This window comes from Poromitra crassiceps, assembly GCF_964638095.1.
Source record: "Poromitra crassiceps genome assembly, chromosome: 13".
Taxonomy (NCBI): Eukaryota; Metazoa; Chordata; class Actinopteri; order Beryciformes; family Melamphaidae; genus Poromitra; species Poromitra crassiceps.
In genome coordinates, this window is record NC_139644.1 from 1,304,070 (window position 1) to 1,329,011 (window position 24,942).

General features: G+C 45.1%; 1 protein-coding gene across 1 annotated transcript in view; it reads right to left on the reverse strand.

Annotated features, from left to right (window-relative positions):
• Nucleotides 1–24,942, reverse strand: part of smg1 (SMG1 nonsense mediated mRNA decay associated PI3K related kinase) — a 188,388-nt gene that overhangs the window by 80,602 nt on the left and 82,844 nt on the right. The window contains exons 23-32 of the mRNA XM_083649718.1: nucleotides 24,220–24,377; nucleotides 22,987–23,120; nucleotides 17,189–17,503; nucleotides 14,952–15,099; nucleotides 13,141–13,291; nucleotides 12,147–12,267; nucleotides 10,165–10,398; nucleotides 9,816–9,967; nucleotides 3,624–3,759; nucleotides 471–615 (exon numbers count right to left, since the gene is read on the reverse strand). Of these exons, the coding sequence (XP_083505844.1) occupies nucleotides 471–615; nucleotides 3,624–3,759; nucleotides 9,816–9,967; nucleotides 10,165–10,398; nucleotides 12,147–12,267; nucleotides 13,141–13,291; nucleotides 14,952–15,099; nucleotides 17,189–17,503; nucleotides 22,987–23,120; nucleotides 24,220–24,377 (1,694 nt within the window). The remainder of the gene's footprint in view (nucleotides 1–470; nucleotides 616–3,623; nucleotides 3,760–9,815; nucleotides 9,968–10,164; nucleotides 10,399–12,146; nucleotides 12,268–13,140; nucleotides 13,292–14,951; nucleotides 15,100–17,188; nucleotides 17,504–22,986; nucleotides 23,121–24,219; nucleotides 24,378–24,942) is intronic.

The window sequence follows — 24,942 nt, forward strand, 5'->3', positions numbered from 1 at the left end:
AAAATCAAGCATTTATGACTGCAATAATCACAAAAAAAACTCCTGGAGGGACTGGATATCATGTCAAAGGCAGGGAAGCGTTGTCCCATAAATTACATTAAAACACGTCAATGGCAGGGAAAGAGTGAAAAGTCCAGCTGGACGGCTACATCGATACAGAAACCACTGCACCAATCTGCCTTTTTCACAGCAGCCATTTTGTGTCTAAGGAAGTAAGTAACACAGGTGCAAGCTAAACATTAATGAGGGCCTCAGCACTGAAACGCCTAAATGGATTGGAAGTTGGAAACCCGGCCTCATTGATGTTCTGCTTGCACCTGTGTTCCTTCCTACCTTTTAGACACAAAAGAGCTGCTGTTAAAAAGGTCAAACATTACATTATGCTCCAGGCTCCATACATCACTTTTGGCCATTCTGAAGTCCAACAATAAGTGAATCCTTAGTGCTGGTATTCCACTGTGTCCACTAACCTGGCATTATCCACCACTTTGCGGCCCCAGCGGTATGCCCAGCTGGCCAGGGCTGCCCAGGACTTGGCCACCTCTGGAGCCTGGCTGGTGGAGAGCTGGTAGAGTTGGCCCAGTACAAAGTCTGGCTCCCCGACGCCCACGCTCACTGCAGGAGACACAACAAGGGGAATGGCTAGAGTGTAGGGGTAACCCCCGTCCTCCGCTATGCAGTGCGGTACGGTACACAGGCATGTAAATAACAACAAAGAAATATCCAATCCTTTACCTGATGGGCTCATTTGCTCATGTAGGGGCACCAGTATTTCATATCCAGTTTTAAAGTTCTGTGTAGGGATTTAATTTTAACGTTACTCATGGAGGTCGCTGTGGCAACCAGTTGTGGGCGGAGGGCAGATTGAGCGAGTACTACTTGCTGTGGAAGCAGACACTACTTCAGGTCCAGACTAGTAAAGCCAAGTTGAGACGAGCCGTACTATGCGGTACCATGTGGTGGAAATGAAAAGTTACCTGAGGTCTCAGCAGTGATGGGGTGGATGGTAGTGTGTCTGAGCCATAAGTTACCTGAGGTCTCAGCAGTGATGGGGTGGATGGTAGTGTGTCTGTGCCCTAAGTTACCTGAGGTCTCAGCAGTGATGGGGTGGATGGTAGTGTGTCTGTGCCCTAAGTTACCTGAGGTCTCAGCAGTGATGGGGTGGATGGTAGTGTGTCTGTGCCCTAAGTTACCTGAGGTATCAGCAGTGATGGGGTGGATGGTAGTGTGTCTGTGCCATAAGTTACCTGAGGTCTCAGCAGTGATGGGGTGGATGGTAGTGTGTCTGTGCCCTAAGTTACCTGAGGTCTCAGCAGTGATGGGGTGGATGGTAGTGTGTCTGTGCCCTAAGTTACCTGAGGTCTCAGCAGTGATGGGGTGGATGGTAGTGTGTCTGAGCCATAAGTTACCTGAGGTATCAGCAGTGATGGGGTGGATGGTAGTGTGTCTGTGCCCTAAGTTACCTGAGGTATCAGCAGTGATGGGGTGGATGGTAGTGTGTCTGTGCCATAAGTTACCTGAGGTCTCAGCAGTGATGGGGTGGATGGTAGTGTGTCTGTGCCATAAGTTACCTGAGGTCTCAGCAGTGATGGGGTGGATGGTAGTGTGTCTGAGCCATAAGTTACCTGAGGTCTCAGCAGTGATGGGGTGGATGGTAGTGTGTCTGAGCCCTAAGTTACCTGAGGTATCAGCAGTGATGGGGTGGATGGTAGTGTGTCTGAGCCATAAGTTACCTGAGGTCTCAGCAGTGATGTGGTGGATGGTAGTGTGTCTGAGCCCTAAGTTACCTGAGGTCTCAGCAGTGATGGGGTGGATGGTAGTGTGTCTGTGCCCTAAGTTACCTGAGGTCTCAGCAGTGATGGGGTGGATGGTAGTGTGTCTGTGCCCTAAGTTACCTGAGGTATCAGCAGTGATGGGGTGGATGGTAGTGTGTCTGTGCCCTAAGTTACCTGAGGTCTCAGCAGTGATGTGGTGGATGGTAGTGTGTCTGAGCCCTAAGTTACCTGAGGTATCAGCAGTGATGTGGTGGATGGTAGTGTGTCTGTGCCCTAAGTTACCTGAGGTCTCAGCAGTGATGGGGTGGATGGTAGTGTGTCTGAGCCCTAAGTTACCTGAGGTCTCAGCAGTGATGGGGTGGATGGTAGTGTGTCTGTGCCCTAAGTTACCTGAGGTATCAGCAGTGATGGGGTGGATGGTAGTGTGTCTGAGCCCTAAGTTACCTGAGGTATCAGCAGTGATGGGGTGGATGGTAGTGTGTCTGTGCCATAAGTTACCTGAGGTCTCAGCAGTGATGTGGTGGATGGTAGTGTGTCTGAGCCCTAAGTTACCTGAGGTATCAGCAGTGATGTGGTGGATGGTAGTGTGTCTGTGCCCTAAGTTACCTGAGGTCTCAGCAGTGATGGGGTGGATGGTAGTGTGTCTGAGCCATAAGTTACCTGAGGTATCAGCAGTGATGTGGTGGATGGTAGTGTGTCTGAGCCCTAAGTTACCTGAGGTCTCAGCAGTGATGTGGTGGATGGTAGTGTGTCTGAGCCATAAGTTACCTGAGGTCTCAGCAGTGATGTGGTGGATGGTAGTGTGTCTGTGCCCTAAGTTACCTGAGGTCTCAGCAGTGATGTGGTGGATGGTAGTGTGTCTGTGCCATAAGTTACCTGAGGTCTCAGCAGTGATGGGGTGGATGGTAGTGTGTCTGTGCCCTAAGTTACCTGAGGTCTCAGCAGTGATGTGGTGGATGGTAGTGTGTCTGTGCCCTAAGTTACCTGAGGTCTCAGCAGTGATGGGGTGGATGGTAGTGTGTCTGAGCCATAAGTTACCTGAGGTCTCAGCAGTGATGGGGTGGATGGTAGTGTGTCTGTGCCCTAAGTTACCTGAGGTATCAGCAGTGATGTGGTGGATGGTAGTGTGTCTGTGCCATAAGTTACCTGAGGTCTCAGCAGTGATGGGGTGGATGGTAGTGTGTCTGAGCCATAAGTTACCTGAGGTCTCAGCAGTGATGTGGGGGATGGTAGTGTGTCTGTGCCCTAAGTTACCTGAGGTCTCAGCAGTGATGTGGTGGATGGTAGTGTGTCTGAGCCCTAAGTTACCTGAGGTATCAGCAGTGATGTGGTGGATGGTAGTGTGTCTGAGCCCTAAGTTACCTGAGGTATCAGCAGTGATGTGGTGGATGGTAGTGTGTCTGTGCCATAAGTTACCTGAGGTATCAGCAGTGATGTGGTGGATGGTAGTGTGTCTGAGCCATAAGTTACCTGAGGTCTCAGCAGTGATGGGGTGGATGGTAGTGTGTCTGTGCCCTAAGTTACCTGAGGTATCAGCAGTGATGGGGTGGATGGTAGTGTGTCTGAGCCATAAGTTACCTGAGGTCTCAGCAGTGATGGGGTGGATGGTAGTGTGTCTGTGCCCTAAGTTACCTGAGGTATCAGCAGTGATGGGGTGGATGGTAGTGTGTCTGAGCCATAAGTTACCTGAGGTATCAGCAGTGATGTGGTGGATGGTAGTGTGTCTGTGCCCTAAGTTACCTGAGGTATCAGCAGTGATGTGGTGGATGGTAGTGTGTCTGTGCCATAAGTTACCTGAGGTCTCAGCAGTGATGTGGTGGATGGTAGTGTGTCTGTGCCCTAAGTTACCTGAGGTCTCAGCAGTGATGCGGGGGATGGTAGTGTCCTCCAGGGGGAGCTCTAGCAGACCGGTGATATTGCGGCTCAGAGCTGACATGCTGCCACCTGCACTGGATGCATTCACTGCTCCTGACCTCTTCACCACCTGAACCAAAACATCATCAGCCATCAGCTCTGAGCAATACTAAGGACAAGCACATTTAAAGTCTACAATCTTGTCCCTGACATCCTTAGACCAGAGGTTCTCAAATGTTTTTCAGCCAAGGACCCCTTACAAGATAGAAAATACTGGGGACCCCCTCATTCTGATTTGTGATTTTGGGCTAAGCTTAATTGTTTCCACGGTAACGTGCTTGACTTTTAAATTGATAGGTTTGTTAGATTAGAATGTAATCCATGAACAATTTTAGATTTAAAGCATAGAATATTTTCGTTCAAAAAAACGTTTTTATTTTTGAGAACCACTGCCTTAGACAGCTTTTTGGTCTTGCCCATGGTGGAGCGGTTGGAATCTGATTAATTGATTCTGTGGACAGGTGTCTTGCAAAGAGGAGTGGACCAAAATCCCTCCTGAGATGTGCGCAAACCTAGTGACCAACTACAAGAAACGTCTGACCTCTGTGCTTGCCAACAAGGTTTTCTCCACCACATACTAAGTCATGTTTTGCTAGAGGATCAAATACTTATTTCACGCAATCAAATGCAAATCAATACTATATAAAAAAAAAAAAAAAATTTTTTGGGGGGGGGGGGGGATATTTTGTCTCACTGTTAAAATACACCCAACCATTAAAATTACAGACCGTTAATTTCTTTGTAATTGGGCAAACTTACAAAGTCGGCAAGGGATCAAATAATAATTTTGTGCACTGTACATGTGTGTGCTGTGTTTATACTATTGTAATTTTATACTATTATACTTCTCTAAACATTTGTTGCCTGCACAGCTCAAAAAAGTATTTTCTTTCTCTCAAAAGTGACACAATTTATGGATATTATGCTTTTACTCTGAAGGCAGAACAGCCCAACATCCTGTCCCATTCCTCCCTAACGCTGGGCTAACTTCCTGTCTGTTGCTAGCTAACGCTTGTCTCTTGACACTGGTAACTGTGGAGGAGGACATTATTCAGACATAGAGTGAGGGTGCTAATGCTACAGCCACTACTCAGCGGTCCCACGTGTTGTTTTTATGTGACGTGTTCTAAACGTAATGTTTCACCATGCGGTGATACTGTAGCATTTCTCTGTTGGTGAAAAGCATGTGTCTGACTCCTGTCAGCTGAACCTGTATGCTAATGGCTAGCAGCTGCCGTTCCACATCTAAAGTTATGCTTTCCTCAGAGCCGCATAGAAACAAACACACATGTTGTTGCTTCCAGAAGAGAGTGCGTTAATGTGGGGCAGTGGTGGCCCAATGGTTAGAGAAGCGAGCTTGTGACCGGAAGGTCGTCGGTTCAATCCCCGGGACCTGCAGGATAAATCTGGGTGGGCAAAGTGAAAAGGCAGCGCTTGCCCCTCCCTCATTACCACCACTGAGGTGCCCTTGAGCAAGACCCTTAACCCCAACTGCTCCAGTGGAGCTGCTCAGTGGCCAGCAGATCAGACTGTGGTTGTACTGGTCAGCTTCCAGGTATGAATGTGTGTGAGAATGTGAACAGGGCACTCCTGAAAAAAAAAATGTCAATATAGGATTATGAATGCAGAAACCAGTGAATTTGAGAACGAGGTAAAGCATTGTGCTGCTGGCACGTCATTCCACGGTAGTATAGTAAGTATCTGACGGTAGTATAGTAAGTATCTGACGGTAGTAAGTATCTGACGGTAGTATAGTAAGTATCTGACGGTAGTATAGTAAGTATCTGACGGTAGTATAGTAAGTATCTGACGGTAGTATAGTAAGTATCTGACGGTAGTATAGTAAGTATCTGACGGTAGTATAGTAAGTATCTGACGGTAGTATAGTAAGTATCTCACGGTAGTATAGTAAGTATCTGACGGTAGTATAGTAAGTATCTCACGGTAGTATAGTAAGTATCTCACGGTAGTATAGTAAGTATCTCACGGTAGTATAGTCAGTATCTCACGGTAGTATAGTAAGTATCTCACGGTAGTAGCGTCGTTTAAAGCAACTGGTATAGTAGTCACGTTTAGGCACCGCGGTAGACGGTAGGAACCGGTAAACCAGGGATACTCAACTTGCTTTGCCCGGGGTCCACTTTCGTGAAATGATAGAAGGCCAGGTGCCAGTTAATAAACGAACAATATACATTTTTCTGTAGCGGATTGTAGGTTTTTGGGGTGTCAGCCGGAGTTTAGTCTGACAATGTTGTGCACACCGGATAGTTAGTTAGGTTAAGTTAGTTAGGTTAAGTACATACATAAGTGCCTGGGTAGCGAGCAGTAGGGCTGTGAATCTTCACTGGCCTCACGATTCGATTACGATTCAGAGGGCTACGATTCGATTACGAATATCGATGCATCTCGATGCATCTTCAATCGATGCATCACTTTTTTCCCCAATACGTGATTTATTTTTTCTCACTTTCTTTTTTCTCACTGTGTGGCTACTTTTAAAATAAAAGTGCATTTGGAATTGCATTGTATTATGATCAAAGCGAAAAAATGAGCTGCTTAGAGTTTAAAGATGAATAAATTTAATAAGAAGTACCGTAATTGTACCTGCGTACTTCACAGAGTTAACATACAGAGTACATCTTCACAAATAATTGATACGGGCAACAAAAAACGCAACGTGTTTCAACCGTTGGTTTTCATCAGGCTGTATGAAAACCAACGGTTGAAACGCGTTGCGTTTTTTGTATGTTAACTCTGTGAAGTACGCAGGTACAATATTATTGAAAGATATTCCATATTCCAGACTGAAATGCTATAACAGAAGTGGAGTATTGGCCAGAATGACATGAACATTTGGAAACGTATTCAGCGGGTGTCTGGCATGTTGCGTTCAGGTGCACTGTACTTTTTTTGCAATTCCATCGCGGGCCGCAAGTTGAGTATCACTGCGGTAAACCATGCAACACTACATTGAAGTAAGTAAGTAAAATCCAATATAAAGAGGTTAATTCCATGAGTGTTCCAAAACTTTCCTGACTTTTCCAGGCCTGGAAAATGACATGTGAAATTCCATGTCTTTTCCAGGTTTTTCTTGACCTGGGTTTATCTATATTCAAGACTAGGGCTGTCAAACGATTAATTTTCTTAATTGCGATTAATCGTGCGATTAACTATAGTTAATCGCACGATTAATCGCATGTTCTATCGCATGTTTAAAATGCCATTATTTTGCATTGCAAAGCATTTTTAATTCGATATTAAAGGTCCCATTCCGTGCAAAAGCTGTTTTTACTTGTAAATGCATATATACTGCTGTCATCCCTCCCTGTAATGAGTAGGGGTGTCACGGTACATGTATTCGTCCCGTGAGTTTACGGTACGACCCTCACGGTACCTCGTTTCACGGTACATGAAACGACACGACGAATACGTCAAATCCAGAAGCACCTAAACGCTGTTTGAACGGCATTGAATTGAATTGAATTAAACGCCACAGAAGAAGACACACCAAAACAACACAAGGGCCATAGAAATCCGCGTTCACAGAATGGGACGTTTAGTGGCGATAAGCTGTTTTGCAAATTCTGTCAACATCAAGCCAACGAGGTAAGCTTGCCAATGTAACGTTACGTAGCCGCGACAAAGTCCTTTATAGTTGCGCGTTGCGGCTAAACGTTACATAACACTGACAAAGCTGTTAACTTGTAAACAAGCAACATACATCGCGTGGGATGAGTGATGCGGTCAAGCAGACATCTGCGGATGCAGACAGGCAAGCTGCGGTGAGGAAGAGGCGATGACTCCTTGTCATGTTCCAATAATCCATTAGATGACCGAACGTAATCATATTATGCTAAACAAAACTCACATCCAATAACGTTAAGGCGCTGACAGGGTTCTTTCCCGTACTTACTGGGAAAGTGAAACCCACCCCGTTGTCTGTCAGACAGTGGGGGTATCTTTCAACAGGGTTTAGAAGTTTTTCTTCTTCTGCCGTTTTATTCTTCTTCTGAACATGTAGGTATTTTGACGTTGACTAAAGAAACACTGCCGCCTAGTGGCTGCTTTTAGATAGGATTCCAAATTAGTGCTTACATCAAACGCAAATGCTACATAAAACAAATACAACAGGGGGAGGGGTTGGTGGGAGTATTAGGCTACTCCACACATGCGCTCTGTTTACAAACTTGTGTACAATAAAGATTTAAAGTGGGGGGAAATGCCTTTGCCCTGTCAAACAGCTGGAATACAGACATCTGAGAGGGAGGCGCACCCCACACTTTGAAAATCACTGCTCTAGAGTAAAACCTTTTTGTGTGGATTGCCTAGATCTTATTAAATAGTGGACATTTATTCATTCCCACATATTAGACACTATTTCTGATGGTAAAAATAGCGTAAAAAGCAGAATTCAGACATATTCAAAGGGAAAAAAACAGAATTTGGGATTTGTTGCTTTTTTTCCCCGTTTTCGTACCGTGCCGTATTCGTACCGAACCGTGACCCCAAAACCGAGGTACGTACCGAACCGTGACTTTTGTGTACCGTGACACCCCTAGTAATGAGTGGTCACAAGCTCAGAACTGCCACAGTTGGATTTGTCCCTATCCAGCTTCCCCCTGCAGTCTCCTTCAAGCCACGCCCCCTAACGCTCTGTTCCCCAGACGGGGTATTGGGATGTCACGATGGTCCTCAAGCATACTGCGCGGGTCTCTCTCACACAAGCTACCTGCACCATTTAGTCTATAGCCACAAAATTAACACTTCTAGCTGGAGCGACGCCAACTGTACGTGATCCAGCAACTGCGGAGGTGCATTCGGTAAGTCTAGGCATTTTGAGATGTCCTCTTTAGCGTAGCAACCGTTAAGTTAGCGATAGCTCGCAACCTAGCGTGCTGGTCCACAGACGCTAATCTGATTGGCCGCTGGGAGCCTGGGGCGGGCTCTCCCTCAGCGGCCAATGGGAACTGTTAGTTCTGAATATATTATAGAAACAGACCATTCTTGGGAAGCGACGAGATGAGGAAGTGAGAACTCCGTCACAACAAACGGGGTTGCTATATTTTCCACAAATTAATCCAGAATCATGTTTTATGGACCAGAGACACACGTTTTTAAGAGGTTACAGCTGCACGAATTGGGACCTTTAATAATTCTTACAGGTGTGTCGTGATTGGGAATCAAATGAATGCAAATAAATGTACTTTGTGATCTTGGATTTTAGATTTATTTTCAATTCAATAAAAGTGCAATGTAGACAGGAGGTCACAAAATGTCTACAAAATGCATCTTGAATAGAAAATAAATGCACAATAATTGTAAACACTCCAGAACGCTCCAGAATCGTCACTTCCGGCGGCAGCGATGTGGAGCAGTCGAAACCCAAAATGACACAGCCGAAGAAGGCTGTATCTGAGCTAAAAACGTTGGCACTTCCATGTGAATAATGGCTCGGTATTGGAAACTGTGTATTGATAACGTGTATATCGCGTGAAGCCATTGGAGCCGACCTGCCAGGGGTTAGAGGACCTGCGCATCCGAGACTCTGAAGGAAAAATGAGTGATGAGTCTCGCGCTAGCTAGCTGGCTGCTAGCTGGCCGCTAGCTGCTCTGGTATGCTTAGCTTTTAGGTGATAGCTCAAACTCATTACATTACATTACATTACGTCATTTGGCAGACGCTTTTATCCAAAGCGACTTACAATAACACACTTTTTGTCAGCAATAGAGGAATCAACTATGGAGCACAGTCTATGACAACTACAAATCCTGAAGGAACAGTGGTACGAGTTTAGTTTAGGATTTTTTTTTATGTACTTCGGTGATATTTTAATTCCGTTTTACACAAGGTGCAAACTACTGCTCTTGACTTGTCCACTGTGCCATTTGGGAGTTATTTAAAGTAAAACGAGCCATTTAGAAGCGCATTGCTGTCTTTGTAATGTGATTAAAAAAAATAACGCGTTATGGGCGGCCCTTAATCGCATCGCGATTAAAGCGTTAACGCTGACAGCTCTATTCAAGACATTTCATTGACCTGGGTTTATCTACATTCAAGACACTTCAAGGCTTTTTGCAGGACCTGCATGTGGTAAGAAGAAGTGAAATAAGAGGGCGTAAGCCTGCCTGTTTGAGTTGTGGTGTCAGGTCCTTCCAGTCGGCCAGCAGCCACTTGCAGAGAGTCAGTAGAGCGCGGCAGGCGGCGCCCTCGTTCTTCTTCAGACGGCAGTAAGACAGAGCAGCCCAGCTCAGCATCTCCATGGCTGCCATGGACTGGCCTGTGGACAGACAGAGACACTGCTTACAGCAAACTACAGACACTGTACTGTTAGATGATGTCATCATTGATGATGTTAATGATGATGTCACAATGACATTTATGATGCCACTATGATGTCACTGTTGAAGGTTATAAGAAGCAGCTTTAAAATGTGAGTTTCCCACACATTTGGCATAAATGACCCGTGTTCCTCACCAGCAGTACACAGGACTTTGGCTTTCTCTATCTCCAGTTCCGGCCCCCATTTCTCGCCGACAGCGCCCTCTAGGGTCAGACGTCTGAAGGTGTGGCTCAGTTCTTCTCCGCCCTCCCCGTCACTGCACTGGTTGAGGAGGCGGGTGGCCAGGGCGATGTTGCCCCGTTTACGTGCAAACTTCACAGCTGTGAGACACAACTCCATGAGGTGGCCGTCCACAGAGGCAGAGGAACCTGGAACAACAAATAGCCCAGCAGTGAGTCCGTGGTTCTACAGCTAATGGCATTTCAGACCATCTTGACCTGGATGTATAAAACAGACCAGCTTGACCTGGATGTATAAAACAGACCAGCTTGACCTGGATGTATAAAACAGACCAGCTTGACCTGGATGTATAAAACAGACCAGCTTGACCTGGATGTATAAAACAGACCAGCTTGACCTGGATGTATAAAACAGACCAGCTTGACCTGGATGTATAAAACAGACCAGCTTGACCTGGATGTATAAAACAGACCAGCTTGACCTGGATGTATAAAACAGACCAGCTTGACCTGGATGTATAAAACAGACCAGCTTGACCTGGATGTATAAAACAGACCAGCTTGACCTGGATGTATAAAACAGACCAGCTTGACCTGGATGTATAAAACAGACCAGCTTGACCTGGATGTATAAAACAGACCAGCTTGACCTGGATGTATAAAACAGACCAGCTTGACCTGGATGTATAAAACAGACCAGCTTGACCTGGATGTATAAAACAGACCAGCTTGACCTGGATGTATAAAACAGACCAGCTTGACCTGGATGTATAAAACAGACCAGCTTGACCTGGATGTATAAAACAGACCAGCTTGACCTGGATGTATAAAACAGACCAGCTTGACCTGGATGTGTAAAACAGACCAGCTTGACCTGGATGTATAAAACAGACCAGCTTGACCTGGATGTATAAAACAGACCAGCTTGACCTGGATGTATAAAACAGACCAGCTTGACCTGGATGTATAAAACAGACCAGCTTGACCTGGATGTGTAAAACAGACCAGCTTGACCTGGATGTATAAAACAGAGGTGCCCAAATTCCTTCCTATGAAGGGCCACAAATTAATCTCAATGGAGGGCTGTGGGCCAAAGATAAATGTTATGTGAAGTGAAATGACGTAACATTAAAATAAAGGGAAAGATACTTTTCTGACGGAATGTACATGATGCAACTCAAGGTTGAGAGAACAATTTCTGATTCAGATACTGTGTCTTGAAGTGAAAGGTCAAGGGATCCATTTAAATGGCCATGCCAGTTCTTCCCGCACCAAAATTTAGCCTAAATTTGGAGCAAGCTAGGTTGACATGGCTGGTACCAATGGATTCCTTAGGTCTTCTCATTTCATGTGGCCATCCAGTGTTTCCCACAGCATTTTGAGTATTTGTGGTGGGGGACCGCAGACCCCCTAGGGGGGTGTGGGGGCATGCCCCCCCGCGGGATATTTTTTTTACATTTTAAAGTAAAATGCATGAATTTGGTGTACTTTGAGAAAGCTTAAGAGCAAAATTAAAATGCTAGATCTATGAAGAACATCATCATTACTGTGCTGTGGGTTTACAATGCCACAGCCTCTGAAAGACTAATATTGGCCACGAATTGGTCAGCCATGGTGTAAAAGCACACTTACATTTTTGTAATTCCATTAATCAGTTTAGGAGAGACAAGTTCATGGCTTTTTGGCATCCATGATGACATGATTTGGAATGCTGTTGCAGACATGCTTGATGATCCTTTTCTTCTTCTTTTTTAAGGCTACTGACGCCTATTTTGTTCACATCAGCAGCTGTAGAATAATGTTGCTCATATCTACATCCCCCCCCCCCGATGTTTTGTTGACTTTCTTTTTAAACAACAAAATGAAAGAAATGTGGGTCTTGATGACAAAGCAGTTGAGACTTGAGAGTAACTGTGTATGTGAGTAGGCAGATGTACCTTTGAGTTTGAGGAGGAGCTGTCTCTGGAAGGTGGTGTATCTGAGGGCATGGAGGCAGGGCTGCACGTCCTGCTGCTTACAGGAGCTCAGAGCCGCCGCATACAGAGGGATCACACACTCCTACACACAGCACACACACACACACACACACACATATACACACACACACACACACACACACACACACACATATATATATACACACACACATATATATATATACACACACACACATATATATATATACACACACACACACACACACACACACACACAAGGTTGTAGGTTAGGCCCTAGGTTAGACTGTAGAATAGTTCGATTGCCTTGCAAAAATCTGCTGTCTGTTTTTCTTGCTTTCTTTCTCTCTGCCATGCTTGTTTTATATAAGCTGTTCAGTTTCTGTTTACGGTTTGTGTCAAGAGTTTTCCAGTCAATGTGTCCAGCATGATTTCAGTCCAGACAATTGGAATAAATTCCGGTCAAATATTAGATCTGTGTTTATTGAGTTTAAAAACAGTTGATAGCAGCTTATAGTCTATAATCTCCATATTGCTGTAAATTCCCTGCATCAACCATGTTTCTATGACCGGTCAATCAAACGGAACGATCCGTAATGCAAGCTTCAGGGTTAATACGACCCGTAATGCAAGCTTCAGGGTTAATACGACCCGTAATGCAAGCTTCAGGGTTAATACGACCCGTAATGCAAGCTTCAGGGTTAATACGACCCGTAATGCAAGCTTCAGGGTTCATTCATTTGTCCGTGCTGCGGCGCGCAGCATTATATATAGGGGAGATTTTCTCATTTATGAAAATGTCAAATTCCCACCATGTAAAGAAGGGTTTGTGCAGATCACCACACATATGCTTGACTCAAGTCCCTGTAACTTTAGCTAAAGTATGATGGACTTGGTCTCTATTCACACCGTGTGTGTGTGTGTGTGTGTGTGTGTGTGTGTGTGTGTGTGTGTGTGTGTGCGCGTGTGTGTGTACCTCTTGTCCAGTGAGTGTATTCTCCAGGGCAGCAGTACAGTGCAGCTGCAGAGTGGGCAGCGTGGGCAGAGCGTCTGACAGGGTGAGGGTGGACAGACGCAGCGGGCCCAGGCAGATCCTCCCAGTCTGCTTCAGGCAGCGCACCAAGGTACTACAACCAATAGAAAATCACACCAAGGTACTACAACCAATAGAAAATCACACCACTTATTCCAAATACAAACAAGTCATGTGATATAGCTGGGGTCCAAAATGTTCATGCTCAAAGATTAGGAAGCATGTCAAACATTCAGACTAGAGATGCCTTCCAGCATGCTAATATTTTTCTAAAGGCCAGTAGCTCATAATGGCTGGCCTTGGTTCTGCTCTAACAGCCATACATATCCTAGTCTCAACACTAGACCCATGAGAGTTCTTGCACTGATACACTACATTACTGCATGCTGCAGATCTCTGATACACTATGTTACTGCATGCTGCAGATCTCTCTCTGGGTCTGATACACTATGTTACTGCATGCTGCAGATCTCTCTCTGGGTCTGATACACTACGTTACTGCATGCTGCAGATCTCTCTCTGGGTCTGATACACTACGTTACTGCATGCTGCAGAGCTCTCTCTGGGTCTGATACACTACGTTACTGCATGCTGCAGATCTCTCTCTGGGTCTGATACACTACGTTACTGCATGCTGCAGAGCTCTCTCTGGGTCTGATACACTATGTTACTGCATGCTGCAGATCTCTCTCTGGGTCTGATACACTACGTTACTGCATGCTGCAGATCTCTCTCTGGGTCTGATACACTATGTTACTGCATGCTGCAGATCTCTCTCTGGGTCTGATACACTACGTTACTGCACGCTGCAGATCTCTCTCTGGGTCTGATACACTATGTTACTGCATGTTGCAGATCTCTCTCTGGGTCTGATACACTATGTTACTGCATGCTGCAGATCTCTCTCTGGGTCTGATACACTATGTTACTGCATGCTGCAGATCTCTCTCTGGGTCTGATACACTATGTTACTGCATGCTGCAGAGCTCTCTCTGGGTCTGATACACTATGTTACTGCATGCTGCAGAGCTCTCTCTGGGTCTGATACACTATGTTACTGCATGCTGCAGATCTCTCTCTGGGTCTGATACACTATGTTACTGCATGCTGCAGAGCTCTCTCTGGGTCTGATACACTATGTTACTGCATGCTGCAGATCTCTCTCTGGGTCTGATACACTACGTTACTGCATGCTGCAGATCTCTCTCTGGGTCTGATACACTACATTACTGCATGCTGCAGATCTCTCTCTGGGTCTGATACACTATGTTACTGCATGCTGCAGATCTCTCTCTGGGTCTGATACACTACGTTACTGCATGCTGCAGATCTCTCTCTGGGTCTGATACACTATGTTACTGCATGCTGCAGATCTCTCTCTGGGTCTGATACACTACGTTACTGCATGCTGCAGATGTCTCTGCATGTATCGGCAAGCCTAGTTAAGCCGGACCCGGACTGCTGCTGCTCAACATTCACGCTTGCGTGTTTCAACAATGGGGAGTCAGTCAGTCAGTCAGTCAGTGAGTGACTCACACAGTCAGCCAGTCAGTAACCCCCTGAGACGTTCCGGGTCTGGCAAAACAGATGCAACCACCGTTCAACCAGTAAAATGACATCCAGCCGTGGTGAGAAGAATGTGCTGATATCTCCATGTTTACTTTGAAAACATTCATGTCCATCTCTAGTCCTGCTATCCGCTGAAATGAAGAGAGGCACCCAAAGCAAACAAACATGGGGGAAAGTAAACTAACTCGGTATTGGCTGTGGTCTTCTGCTCTTGCTGGTGATTGGTGGTGGCTGTTGTCATGGCGCTGACGGCACTGCGGAGGAGCTGCACCTCGATGGCTTTCTGCAGCTCTGATGGGTCTGGACTCATGGAAGGAAGGAGCCTCTTCAGATCTGACACACACACACACACACACACACACACACTTGTCATTGTGAATTGTCATTTGACAATTTCTATACTAGTATTGACATTTCATTTAAACAGAGATTTGCATGCTTTATTTTTAGCTTGATTCAAATGATGATGCAAATTGGAGAATTGGTAGAGCCTGCACACCTGCACACTGCACACTCAGCGTTTGACACGCTCAGACCTCACGTGCCCAGAAGCTGTTAAACATGCACGTTAACCCGTTCATTGTTAAATGGTTTTATTCGCTTTTATCTAAGAGGCCGCAACAGGTTATGGTCCATGGCTCTCTTTCTAGCATCAGATTGAGCAGTATGGGGGTGCCACAAGGGGGCGTGAGCTCTCCCTTCCTTTTTACTGCTTACACAAATGACTGTAGAAGAAGTCATCTAAACAATACTGTCATAAAATTCTCAGTTGACACAATAATGTTGAGCCTGCTGTGTGCAGATGACTGTCCCTCAGTGTATCACAGGCCTGGTGTGAGGTTAGGGTTAGGGTGTGAGGACAACGATCTAATCCTTAACACATCTAAAACCAAAGAAATTATATTTGATCCCAAAGCGGTCAAAGTCCACGACCCAGTGGTCATAGGGGGAAGTTAGCTCCTACAAATACTTGGGTGTAAAAATCGACAACCTGTTAAAATGGAACATACATGTCGATTATATGTGCGGCAAATTAGCCCAAAGACTCCACTTTCTCCGCAGGCTGAGACTGTTTGGAGTAAGTTCTAAGATCATGCTAACATTCTACAATGGAGTGTTGGGTAGCCTAATAAGGTATGGTATGGAGGCATGGTTCGGCACCCTCTCTGTCCAGCACAAGTCTAAAATCAACAAAATGATTAAAACAGCAGGGCAGAGGGGCAGAGGGACTCTTCCCCCCCCCCCCCCCCCCCCCCCTCCAGACCATCTTCAAAAAAAAGGTAGTGAATCTGGCTCTCAAAATTCTGGACGACCCCACCCACATTCTACATCCTGATTATGAGCTACTACTGTACCTTCCTGAAGGCGCTACAGAGCCTGTAGCTACAAGAGTAACCGCTACAAGCGCTCCTTCCTCCCAACATCTATAGCCTTATTAAATGTCAGTGTCCCTTATGTCCCTTGACACTGTACTACACATTAGAGCTGCCGAAAATAATCGATTCAGAGATGCATCGCGATGCTTAATAGGACGATTCTGAATCGATTAACAAATATCAAAAATCGATTATTTAATTATTATTATTTATTTATTTTATAATAAAATAAAATAGAATGTAAGTACATGCAGTTGTTTATTTTAATTATGGATCATAATACAATGCAATTCCAAATGCACTTTTATTTTAAAAGTAGCCACACAGTGAGAAAAAAGAAAGTGAGAAAAATAAATCATGTATTGCGGAAAAAGTGATGCATCGATTTAAGATGCATCGCGATGCATCGAGATGCATCGGAGATGCATCGAGATGCATCGTATAATCGAATGGAATGGAATCGTAGACTTGTATAATCGAATCGTATCGAATCGTGAGATCAGTGAAGATGCACAGCTCTACTACACATGGTAGCTCACTTCGAGCTCGGCTGTCCCTGCAGCCTGTCTTGTCGTATCCTATCTTGCCTTAGCTTTATATATACATCTTTATCTTTTATCTTTCATCCTTTTACAGTCAGTGGTTCGAAATGGTTTTTATGTTTTATGATGGTAATGGTTTTATGAGATGAAATGTAATGAAATGCGGTTTTGGGACAGTGCAATACTTGAAGTGCAATACTTGGTTAGGTAGGGTTGTTAACCCGTAGCCCAGGCTGCCATCATGTCTGACTATGTTGTCCTATTGTCTATGTGCTGTTTGTCATCAGCTGTGCTGCGTTTATGTAATATGTACTGTCTGTCACGTTTGTCACGCTTTTATTGCTGCTGTACAAATGCCTAAAACTAATTTCCCTATGGGACAATAAAGTAAAAAAAAAAAATGATTTGCCCTTCGTACGGTTTATGATCAGATGTAGGCCACACACATGTTTTATATTTCAAGTGGGCCATGAATGGTAGTGGCATGAGGCATGAGGCACCTACCCAGCTTGTCCTTGCTGCTGGAGCTGAGCAGACTGAGGTCTTCTCCAGGCAGCAGCTGCAGCTGGGCTCCACACTCAGCCAGCTCTCCGTCCTCAAAGCGCGACAGAGCCCAGATGTAGTTGAAGTCCGTCTTCAGGTGGATGCTGGCTGGGCTGCTGGAGTTCTTCTTCAGGGCGTGGACACTGGCCTGCCACTCCTGGACCGAGGGCCAATCACAGAGTGCCACGTAGCACTGACAGGCTCTGTTGGCCAGGAAGTTGACCACCTCAGGAGAACACTCACTGGACTTCAGCAGCACAGTCTTCCTGCTATCGCCTGGCCAGAGGAAACCAAAACACACAAACAACAGTTTTGGGATCACTAAATTGGGTTCACATAACCACCAACTTTCAGGGAGATTTTCTCTGAATGTTGCTTTTAAGAGTATGAAAATTCACTAACACACACACACAAGACATTTACTTTACTGACACTGTACTGTGATGTCCTTATGTGTGTGTGTGTGTGTGTGTGTGTGTGTGTGTGTGTGTGTGTGTGTGTGCGTGCGTGTGTGTGTGTGTGTGTCTGTGTGCATGTTCTGATTTATGTTTTTAAGCTATGCTTTTTTTTTTGCCTCTAAGATATTTTGGGGGATGCCTCTTGTCAAGCCCCTTGAGGGCTTTTTGGAATCTCCTTGCATGTTTTCTTTTATTTAAATTGCATTTGATGGTGTCTTTTGTATGCCGATTATTTTAATATGTGCTAAATAAATACAAATACAAAAATATAAATACATTGCCTAACAGAATTTCTGCTTAATGAAGTCCTCAAAACTCCAACAGCGACTACCAGTTTTCCTTTGGCACCCATGTTAACCGATTTGTCCGTCCACACTGCCCGCGCCATAGAGACACTGCAAAACGCGTCATCATTCAGAAGCCACTCCCAAGACGGGGGAAAATACAAGGAAGCACTGCCTGATGACAGCAGCTAGCAAAACAAACCGCGGCTAACCGGGGCGAACGGAGGAACTCTCGTCAGATATAAATAGTTTTGCGGGGTTTTACAGGGATTTGGACAGTTTTCTTTTTAGATAATGTCAAAAGATTATTTCAGTTCAGTACACTTCCTCCAACGGAGAGGGAAAGGTACATGGAGAAAATGAACTCAGTTGGCACAGTTTGCACAGTTTTCGACAAGCTAGCTCACACGACTTCATCATCTGTCAATAATGACCCGGTTGTGGTTACCCATGATAAACGGACCCACCTCGTCATCAGATAGGACTATGTGAACATGGATGATTAAAACGAGAGTAGTAAACATTATCCAGCTGTTTGGGTGTGTTAATCATCAAAAATCCAGTCTGAAATAAATCAACAGAGCATCATCTCTCAGTTGTCCTAAAGAAATGTTACTTCCAGAGCAGGGGAGGATATTTAGTGATTTGGCGGCAAGTGCAGTGGACAGATACTGTCGTGCTTTAGTTATGCTTTCCCTAGCTGAATGTTGGTATTGGCAGTGGTAGGAGGTTTAAATTCTTATATAATGCTGGATATTTAAATTACCGTAATAATAAAAACACACCCATTAAGATTGTGCAACTTTTTTTTCTTTCTCCCCTTAAAAATAACAAAAAGAACCGACAACAACCAGCCCCATTTCTTTTCTATTTTTTTCTCTTAACTCATTCTCTGCCAAGGACGTACCCGGACGTACTTTTAACAATGGCGTTCTGTGCCAAGGACGTACTCGGACATACTTTTATGTTTTGGTTGTTTACATTACATCAGACACTTTCCCAGCCTGTGACATTGTTTCAAGTCAAACTGATAAAAGGAACCCGCTAGTTTAGTATTTATGGGTGGAGCCTGTGGTCGAAACAGAGTCCGACCCAGAGTTCTCGGATGGCGACGATGGCGAGGAAGACGCCTGCGTTTTTGTTGTTGCTCCACGACGGAGCGCCAGGGCGACGAAGGCTCCCCTTCACAGCGTTCTGATCCGTCTGACACAGATGAATCGGAGGAGGAGAAATGGGTGCCACTTGGAGAGAGCGATGACGATGGTAAAAAGTAGCCTATTTTTTGTATCGCGTTTGAGATGAAATGATCACACACAGCCGTCTGTGTCACATAAACATTTCAAAGTTTACAGCACTAACGTAGCTATTGTGTGATCTTCTGTGCTAACGTTAGTTATGAGAGGTAACGTGACAGCAGGTAACGTTACAGCACTCGTTATTCCTGTGTGTGTGTGTGTGTGTGTGTGTGTGTGAGAGAGAGAGAGAGAGTGTGTGAGTGTGACCACATAAGGGTTCGTTCCATTTGTTTATGCTTTTATCAAGCTAAGCTAAAAATCCACAGGGCAACTGTAAAAGTAAATTATTTATTTGATTTTGTGCACATATTTATCATACTTTGATATTTTGTGTTTTCAGACTCTGAGTCGATGGAGGCGCAGTCCAGTCCTAGTCCCAGTCCTGTGTGTAGTCCTACACCACCTATTTCAGAAAGACCATGTCTCGAAATAGGTTCCAACTTATTCTGAGGTTCTTCCATTTTACTGACAATACTGTAGCAAGGAGGCTGCGGCCAAGCCTCATCTGTCAAGAAACCCCAGGGGCCAGACTCTCTCTCTCTCTCTCTCTGTAGCCGCTCACTGGGCGGGATGGACCGACACAGCTCCCTCAAATACATTCTCTTATTTTTTATTTTTTATTTATTTATTTGGGAAAACAAATACTGTATATGTCTGATGTGTCACTGAGGCAAAAAATAAAAGGCTCAAAAGAGAGTTCTGCTTGAAACGGTGTCCTTCACTAAAAACCTCTTTTTCTCCTATTTCTCTCCCAAGGAGGGCATTTTTAGTGAAAACAAGCTAACTTCCACTGCTTGTAACTAAACAAGGAAACATGGTAGAGTTTCAGTTTTTTACAAGGGGTAAGAAGAGAGTCTCTGCTTTATTGTGAGATATGTTGTGTAATTTTATTCCTAGCACAGAATATTCTGTGGGTCCTGGAAGATCAGGAAATATGCTCAAAATCCTGGCACTGGGAGCACACAGACCGAAATGACCCTGGCAGAGAATGAGTTAAAAATAACAAAAAGTACCGATAAGAGTACCGTTAAAGTACCGGATCGATAAGCAGTATCGATAAGAGTAGTAGTGTCGTTAATTCCTTAACGATACCCATCCCTACTTATAGAAGTGGCTGCACCGCTTAAAAACAGCCAGCCAACTAGTTACATTTATGAGCAGAAATGGTCGCTTGAAGAAAGGTCATTTTGGTTTTAGAGTCTTCATGACACAGTGTGCAAAATCACTTTTTTACTGGCTGATGCAGGAAAATGCTATTTAGTTCTCCTACAATGTTAGTGTTGTTATGTGACCTGCTCTATCATCTCCAGTCACATTGACCCCACAAACAATTTAGACTTGAATACACTGTTTGAAGAGACACACCCCTTTGATGTTGACAGTTGTATGAGCAGTATGGAGGCATTTTATTTATTTATTCATTCATTCATTTATTACGTTTGAAAGCTAGTCACCATATACTTCAGATGTTTAGGAGAGCTAGTCACCATATACTTCAGATGTTTAGGAGAGCTAGTCACCATATACTTCAGATGTTTAGGAGAGCTAGTCACCATATACTTCAGGGGCCAGTTGCACCAAGTGGTCTTAACTATGCCTGGTCATAACTCCTACATCGGTCTTAGTTAAGACCAGTCTTTAGAGTGGATTTACGCCTGTTGCACCAACAGGGCTTACGTCTGGTCTTAACTACGCTGGTCGTAGCAATGCGCGTCCATGTGAATTGCCAGGGAATGCCCCCTGATTGGCACAAAAATGTGCCTCGCGACCTGCTTGGAGCCACTACGCTCTATCAGCCACTACTGTATGTGCATCACTACACCCTCCCTACTCCCACCCTCCCTCGCTCCGGGGGAAAATGGCGGCGATTGAGCCAGACAGACAGTCTGAATGAAATTGAATGTAACGTTCCCAATTCTGCTCCGCACCCCGACTTTGGAACTCCCTCCCCCAGACCATCCGAGACTCTCCCTCACTCCCCACTTTCAAAACCCGACTTAAAACCTACCTGTTCTCCCAAGCCTACAACCTCCCCTACCCCTGACCACCTCCTCCAAACCATCACCCTCCGCCTCCCCCTCCCCCCCCTCCTGTTCTCTTCCTCTCCTCTGCCTCTCCATACAACCTTGCCCTGAATCGCCACTGTTATTTGTACCTGTCCCCTGTATCTGTTGCCTGTTTCTGTTGCTTGTCTTTTGTTTACTGTTAAGCGTCTTTGAGTTCTGAAAAGCGCTATATAAAATAAATGAATTATTATTATTAATTCTATGTATTAAATTCTAAAAAGCGACCCTCAACATTTTGGAAGACTAAGCCACACAACTAATTCGTTATAATCGAACGTCATGCTTCGAAGGCGACTTTACGACGATGAGGACGGTGAGGACTCAATCATAGCAGGTCTCCGCTGATAGACTACCACGGAGATCTCAGGCACCTTACGCCTCCTCCTGACCAGGCGTAATATTTACGACCGGGCATAAGCCCTTTTCCCACATGCGCTTTGTACCGCAAAATGACCGGAACGTGGTCAAATGCCTGCATGTGGGAAAGGCGCCGTGCCGGTATAAGCGCGACCCCGTCGTCGCGGCCATTTCACCAGTTTTGAGCTAGTCAGAAGAGCGGTATGCCGCGATAGACAGACAGGTGAGAAAGGGGTCCAGTCATTTTCCGCTATCAGTGGGCTGTGACTTCGCGGACCAGGTTGCACACAGTAGACAGTCCAACACCAAATACACAGCTGATTGTTCGATATTCCCCTGGTGTTGCGTACCACCAAAGGACTATTGCCAGTCGCAAACGCGCTTCCAGTGGTTTTTGCCACTGGGTGATCTTGCGTGCGGGTCGGACCAGACTCAGCACGTAGTCGAACGTACACCGGGACATGCGAACATGACGCTTCCATTCCACGTCGTCAAAATTGTTCAGAGCATCTTCCCAAAATAAATTCCCTCCTGGTCTCTCTCGCTTCCAGACGGCTCTAGTCTCACGCAGCAGCGCAGAGGTACATAACACTGTCATGATCTGTCCCCGGTTTAGTCTATCTTCATATTCTGCACGATGTTGAGCGGAGAAGACTGCGAACATGAATCTGTTTCTGTTCGCACGTATATCCCTTTCCATTTTCGCCTTAATTTGTCTGCGTCGCTGTCTACGTTTGAGGGAAAAGCGCGTCAGCAATATTATCAAAAGAGTGGACGCCGGCTCCATGTTTGTTTGTTGTTTTTTTCTGACTGGCCTCAGTGGCCTGCAGCACAGACCCCAGGACACTCTCCTCCGCCCCCCGCCCGCTCCTCCGCACCCCACCCCACAACATACCGGCTATTTGACGACCTAGATTCTCACATGCGAACGCTGAGGTGTGAAGAGAAATTCAGGGAAATGTCCGATATTGACTTACAGGTAATTTTCCGGTACGCATGTGGGAAAAGGGCTTTAGTGAGAAAAAGGCTTACGTTGGTGCAACCGGCGTAGCTGTTAGGTCGTAAAGTTACGACCGGCGTAGCTTAAGACCAGTCGTAAGACCACTTGGTGCAACTGGCCCCAGATGTTTAGGAGAATGCTGTAACTCTGTTTCCATGCGAAGCTGCAGGAATGTTTTGTGGGCTAAAACTTCACCCCACCTTCCATCGTCCATGGTGAACTGTTCCTTTAACCATTGTGTAGGGAGAAGACCACATGTCCTGTGTGTGTGTGTGTGTGTGTGTGTGTGTGGTACTGACCATTGCTGGTGTGTTTGGGGCTGGCTGTGCTGCTGGAGAGTTTGAGCAGAGAGTGCTCAGAGCTTTTGATGCTGCAGTCCATCCCTGTCACTGCACACAGCTGCTCCTGGTACTCCACAGCTGCCTTCTCAAACCTACACACACACACACACACACACACACACACCATAGGAGCAATTAAATTAAGCTGACATCTGATAGAGAACTTACCTGTACAACAGTCAAAAGAATTGTGGAGAGAAAAGTACACTCAATTATCAACAAAGCATTTCAATAGTTTTAAATGAAATGAAAACATCTGTATTCGAGCAGCTTTTCAACCGACAATGCAGGGGGAAATCCCGGTGCAAACTAGGGCTGGGTCGGTTTGAAAATTTTAAAACCGGTTCGATATTGTCGTCTAAACCGGATCGAACCGGTATACCGATTTTTTTTGTAATAAAAAAAAAAAAAAAAAAAAAAATTAAGCAGGGCTCCCGAGTGTGGCCCATAACTGTCTGTAGTGCAACTTCAGTCCACCTGATAGTGATAATACACCTCTAAGCTGGTATTGTCAACCAGCAATGATACTGAATAAAAAGAAGCAGGACACCTGTGTAACAAACACACCCTGTATTTATTTCTCATAACTATTCAGCTTAACTTTTCTTCAAACATCAACATAATAAACAAAATAAGACTTTTGCATACTAGTGGCAACTCGAGAAGAGGCTAATACGAACAATAGTGCAATCAGAATGGACTGGCAAAAAAAAAAAAAAAAAAAAAAGGGGTTTTCGGTTCGCACGTGATCAAACCGGTTTGGGCTCGTACACCGAACCGAACCAGTAAAACCGGAAATCGACCCATGCCTAGTGCAAACGAGACAGACGGATGGACGGACGCTTCTCCATAATGCCGATAATACTCATTCAAAACAGCCCTAGTTGACTACTTTCTCCACTGCAGTTTCCAAGGCTACAACAAATATCGTTGTATCCGTCTCACACACTTTGTAATGACACCACCCAATGTTTTGCATCAATCGGTTTTGGTAATCGGCGCATATAAAGCATGATCAGAATGATCAGAGCATCCATAGTCTCATTTTATAGTTGCATCAAAATGACACAATTAAAGTCATCCTGCCATAAAAATGGCGAAACATCTAATGACTGTATTTAAGAAAAAGACTTCATGGCCGTAAATGTAGATGATTTAATTTGATTGAGGTGTTAAAAGCCCTTGGCTTACCGTCCCTCGGCCTGCAGGGCGACACAGCCTAGCCAGCCCAGACTCCTGGCCTGTGGGGTGGACAGGCTCCAGGCTGCCAGGCCCTGGATGGCCTCAGGACACCGCAGCTCACACAGAGCCTCCACCAGCAGCATGAGAGGAACCTCCAGCTCTGGACCCTGAGAGAGAGAGAGAGAGAGAGGAGACCAGCCAAATGTTTACTCACCTTTCAGCCACACATTTTGGATTAAAAATACTAAATTATTTCCAAACTGTTGCAATGAAGGTGTATCAGTGGGTGCATTAGTGGTTTAGCAAGCTAACTCTGGGCTTCCCCCTGGGTTATCAAGCTGGTGGCTGTGTTCAAATATTCTTTTTTTGCTTAGGAAGGTTCCTAACAAAGTTAAATGACCCGGGAGTACCTACAGTATGTGGCTGCCATGATACATCAGATCGCAATTAGGCCACGCCCCCTTTTAGGGCGAAAACACAAGCCTCTCCACGTTGACTTCAATGTAAAATAGCACTACCCAAAATAACAGAATCAATCTTGTTTATTAATGACCCCAAAACACCATGACATGACAATATATTACAACTCGCCTGGCCATAGAATGGGCAAAATACATCGGAAATATTACTTTGACCCATCTAAAATCATGTGACTTTTCATGTGAAAACTGCATTTCTCCACCTTTCTCTTTCTCTGGACCTGGTCTGTCACGGTCCATACTTTCAATTTAC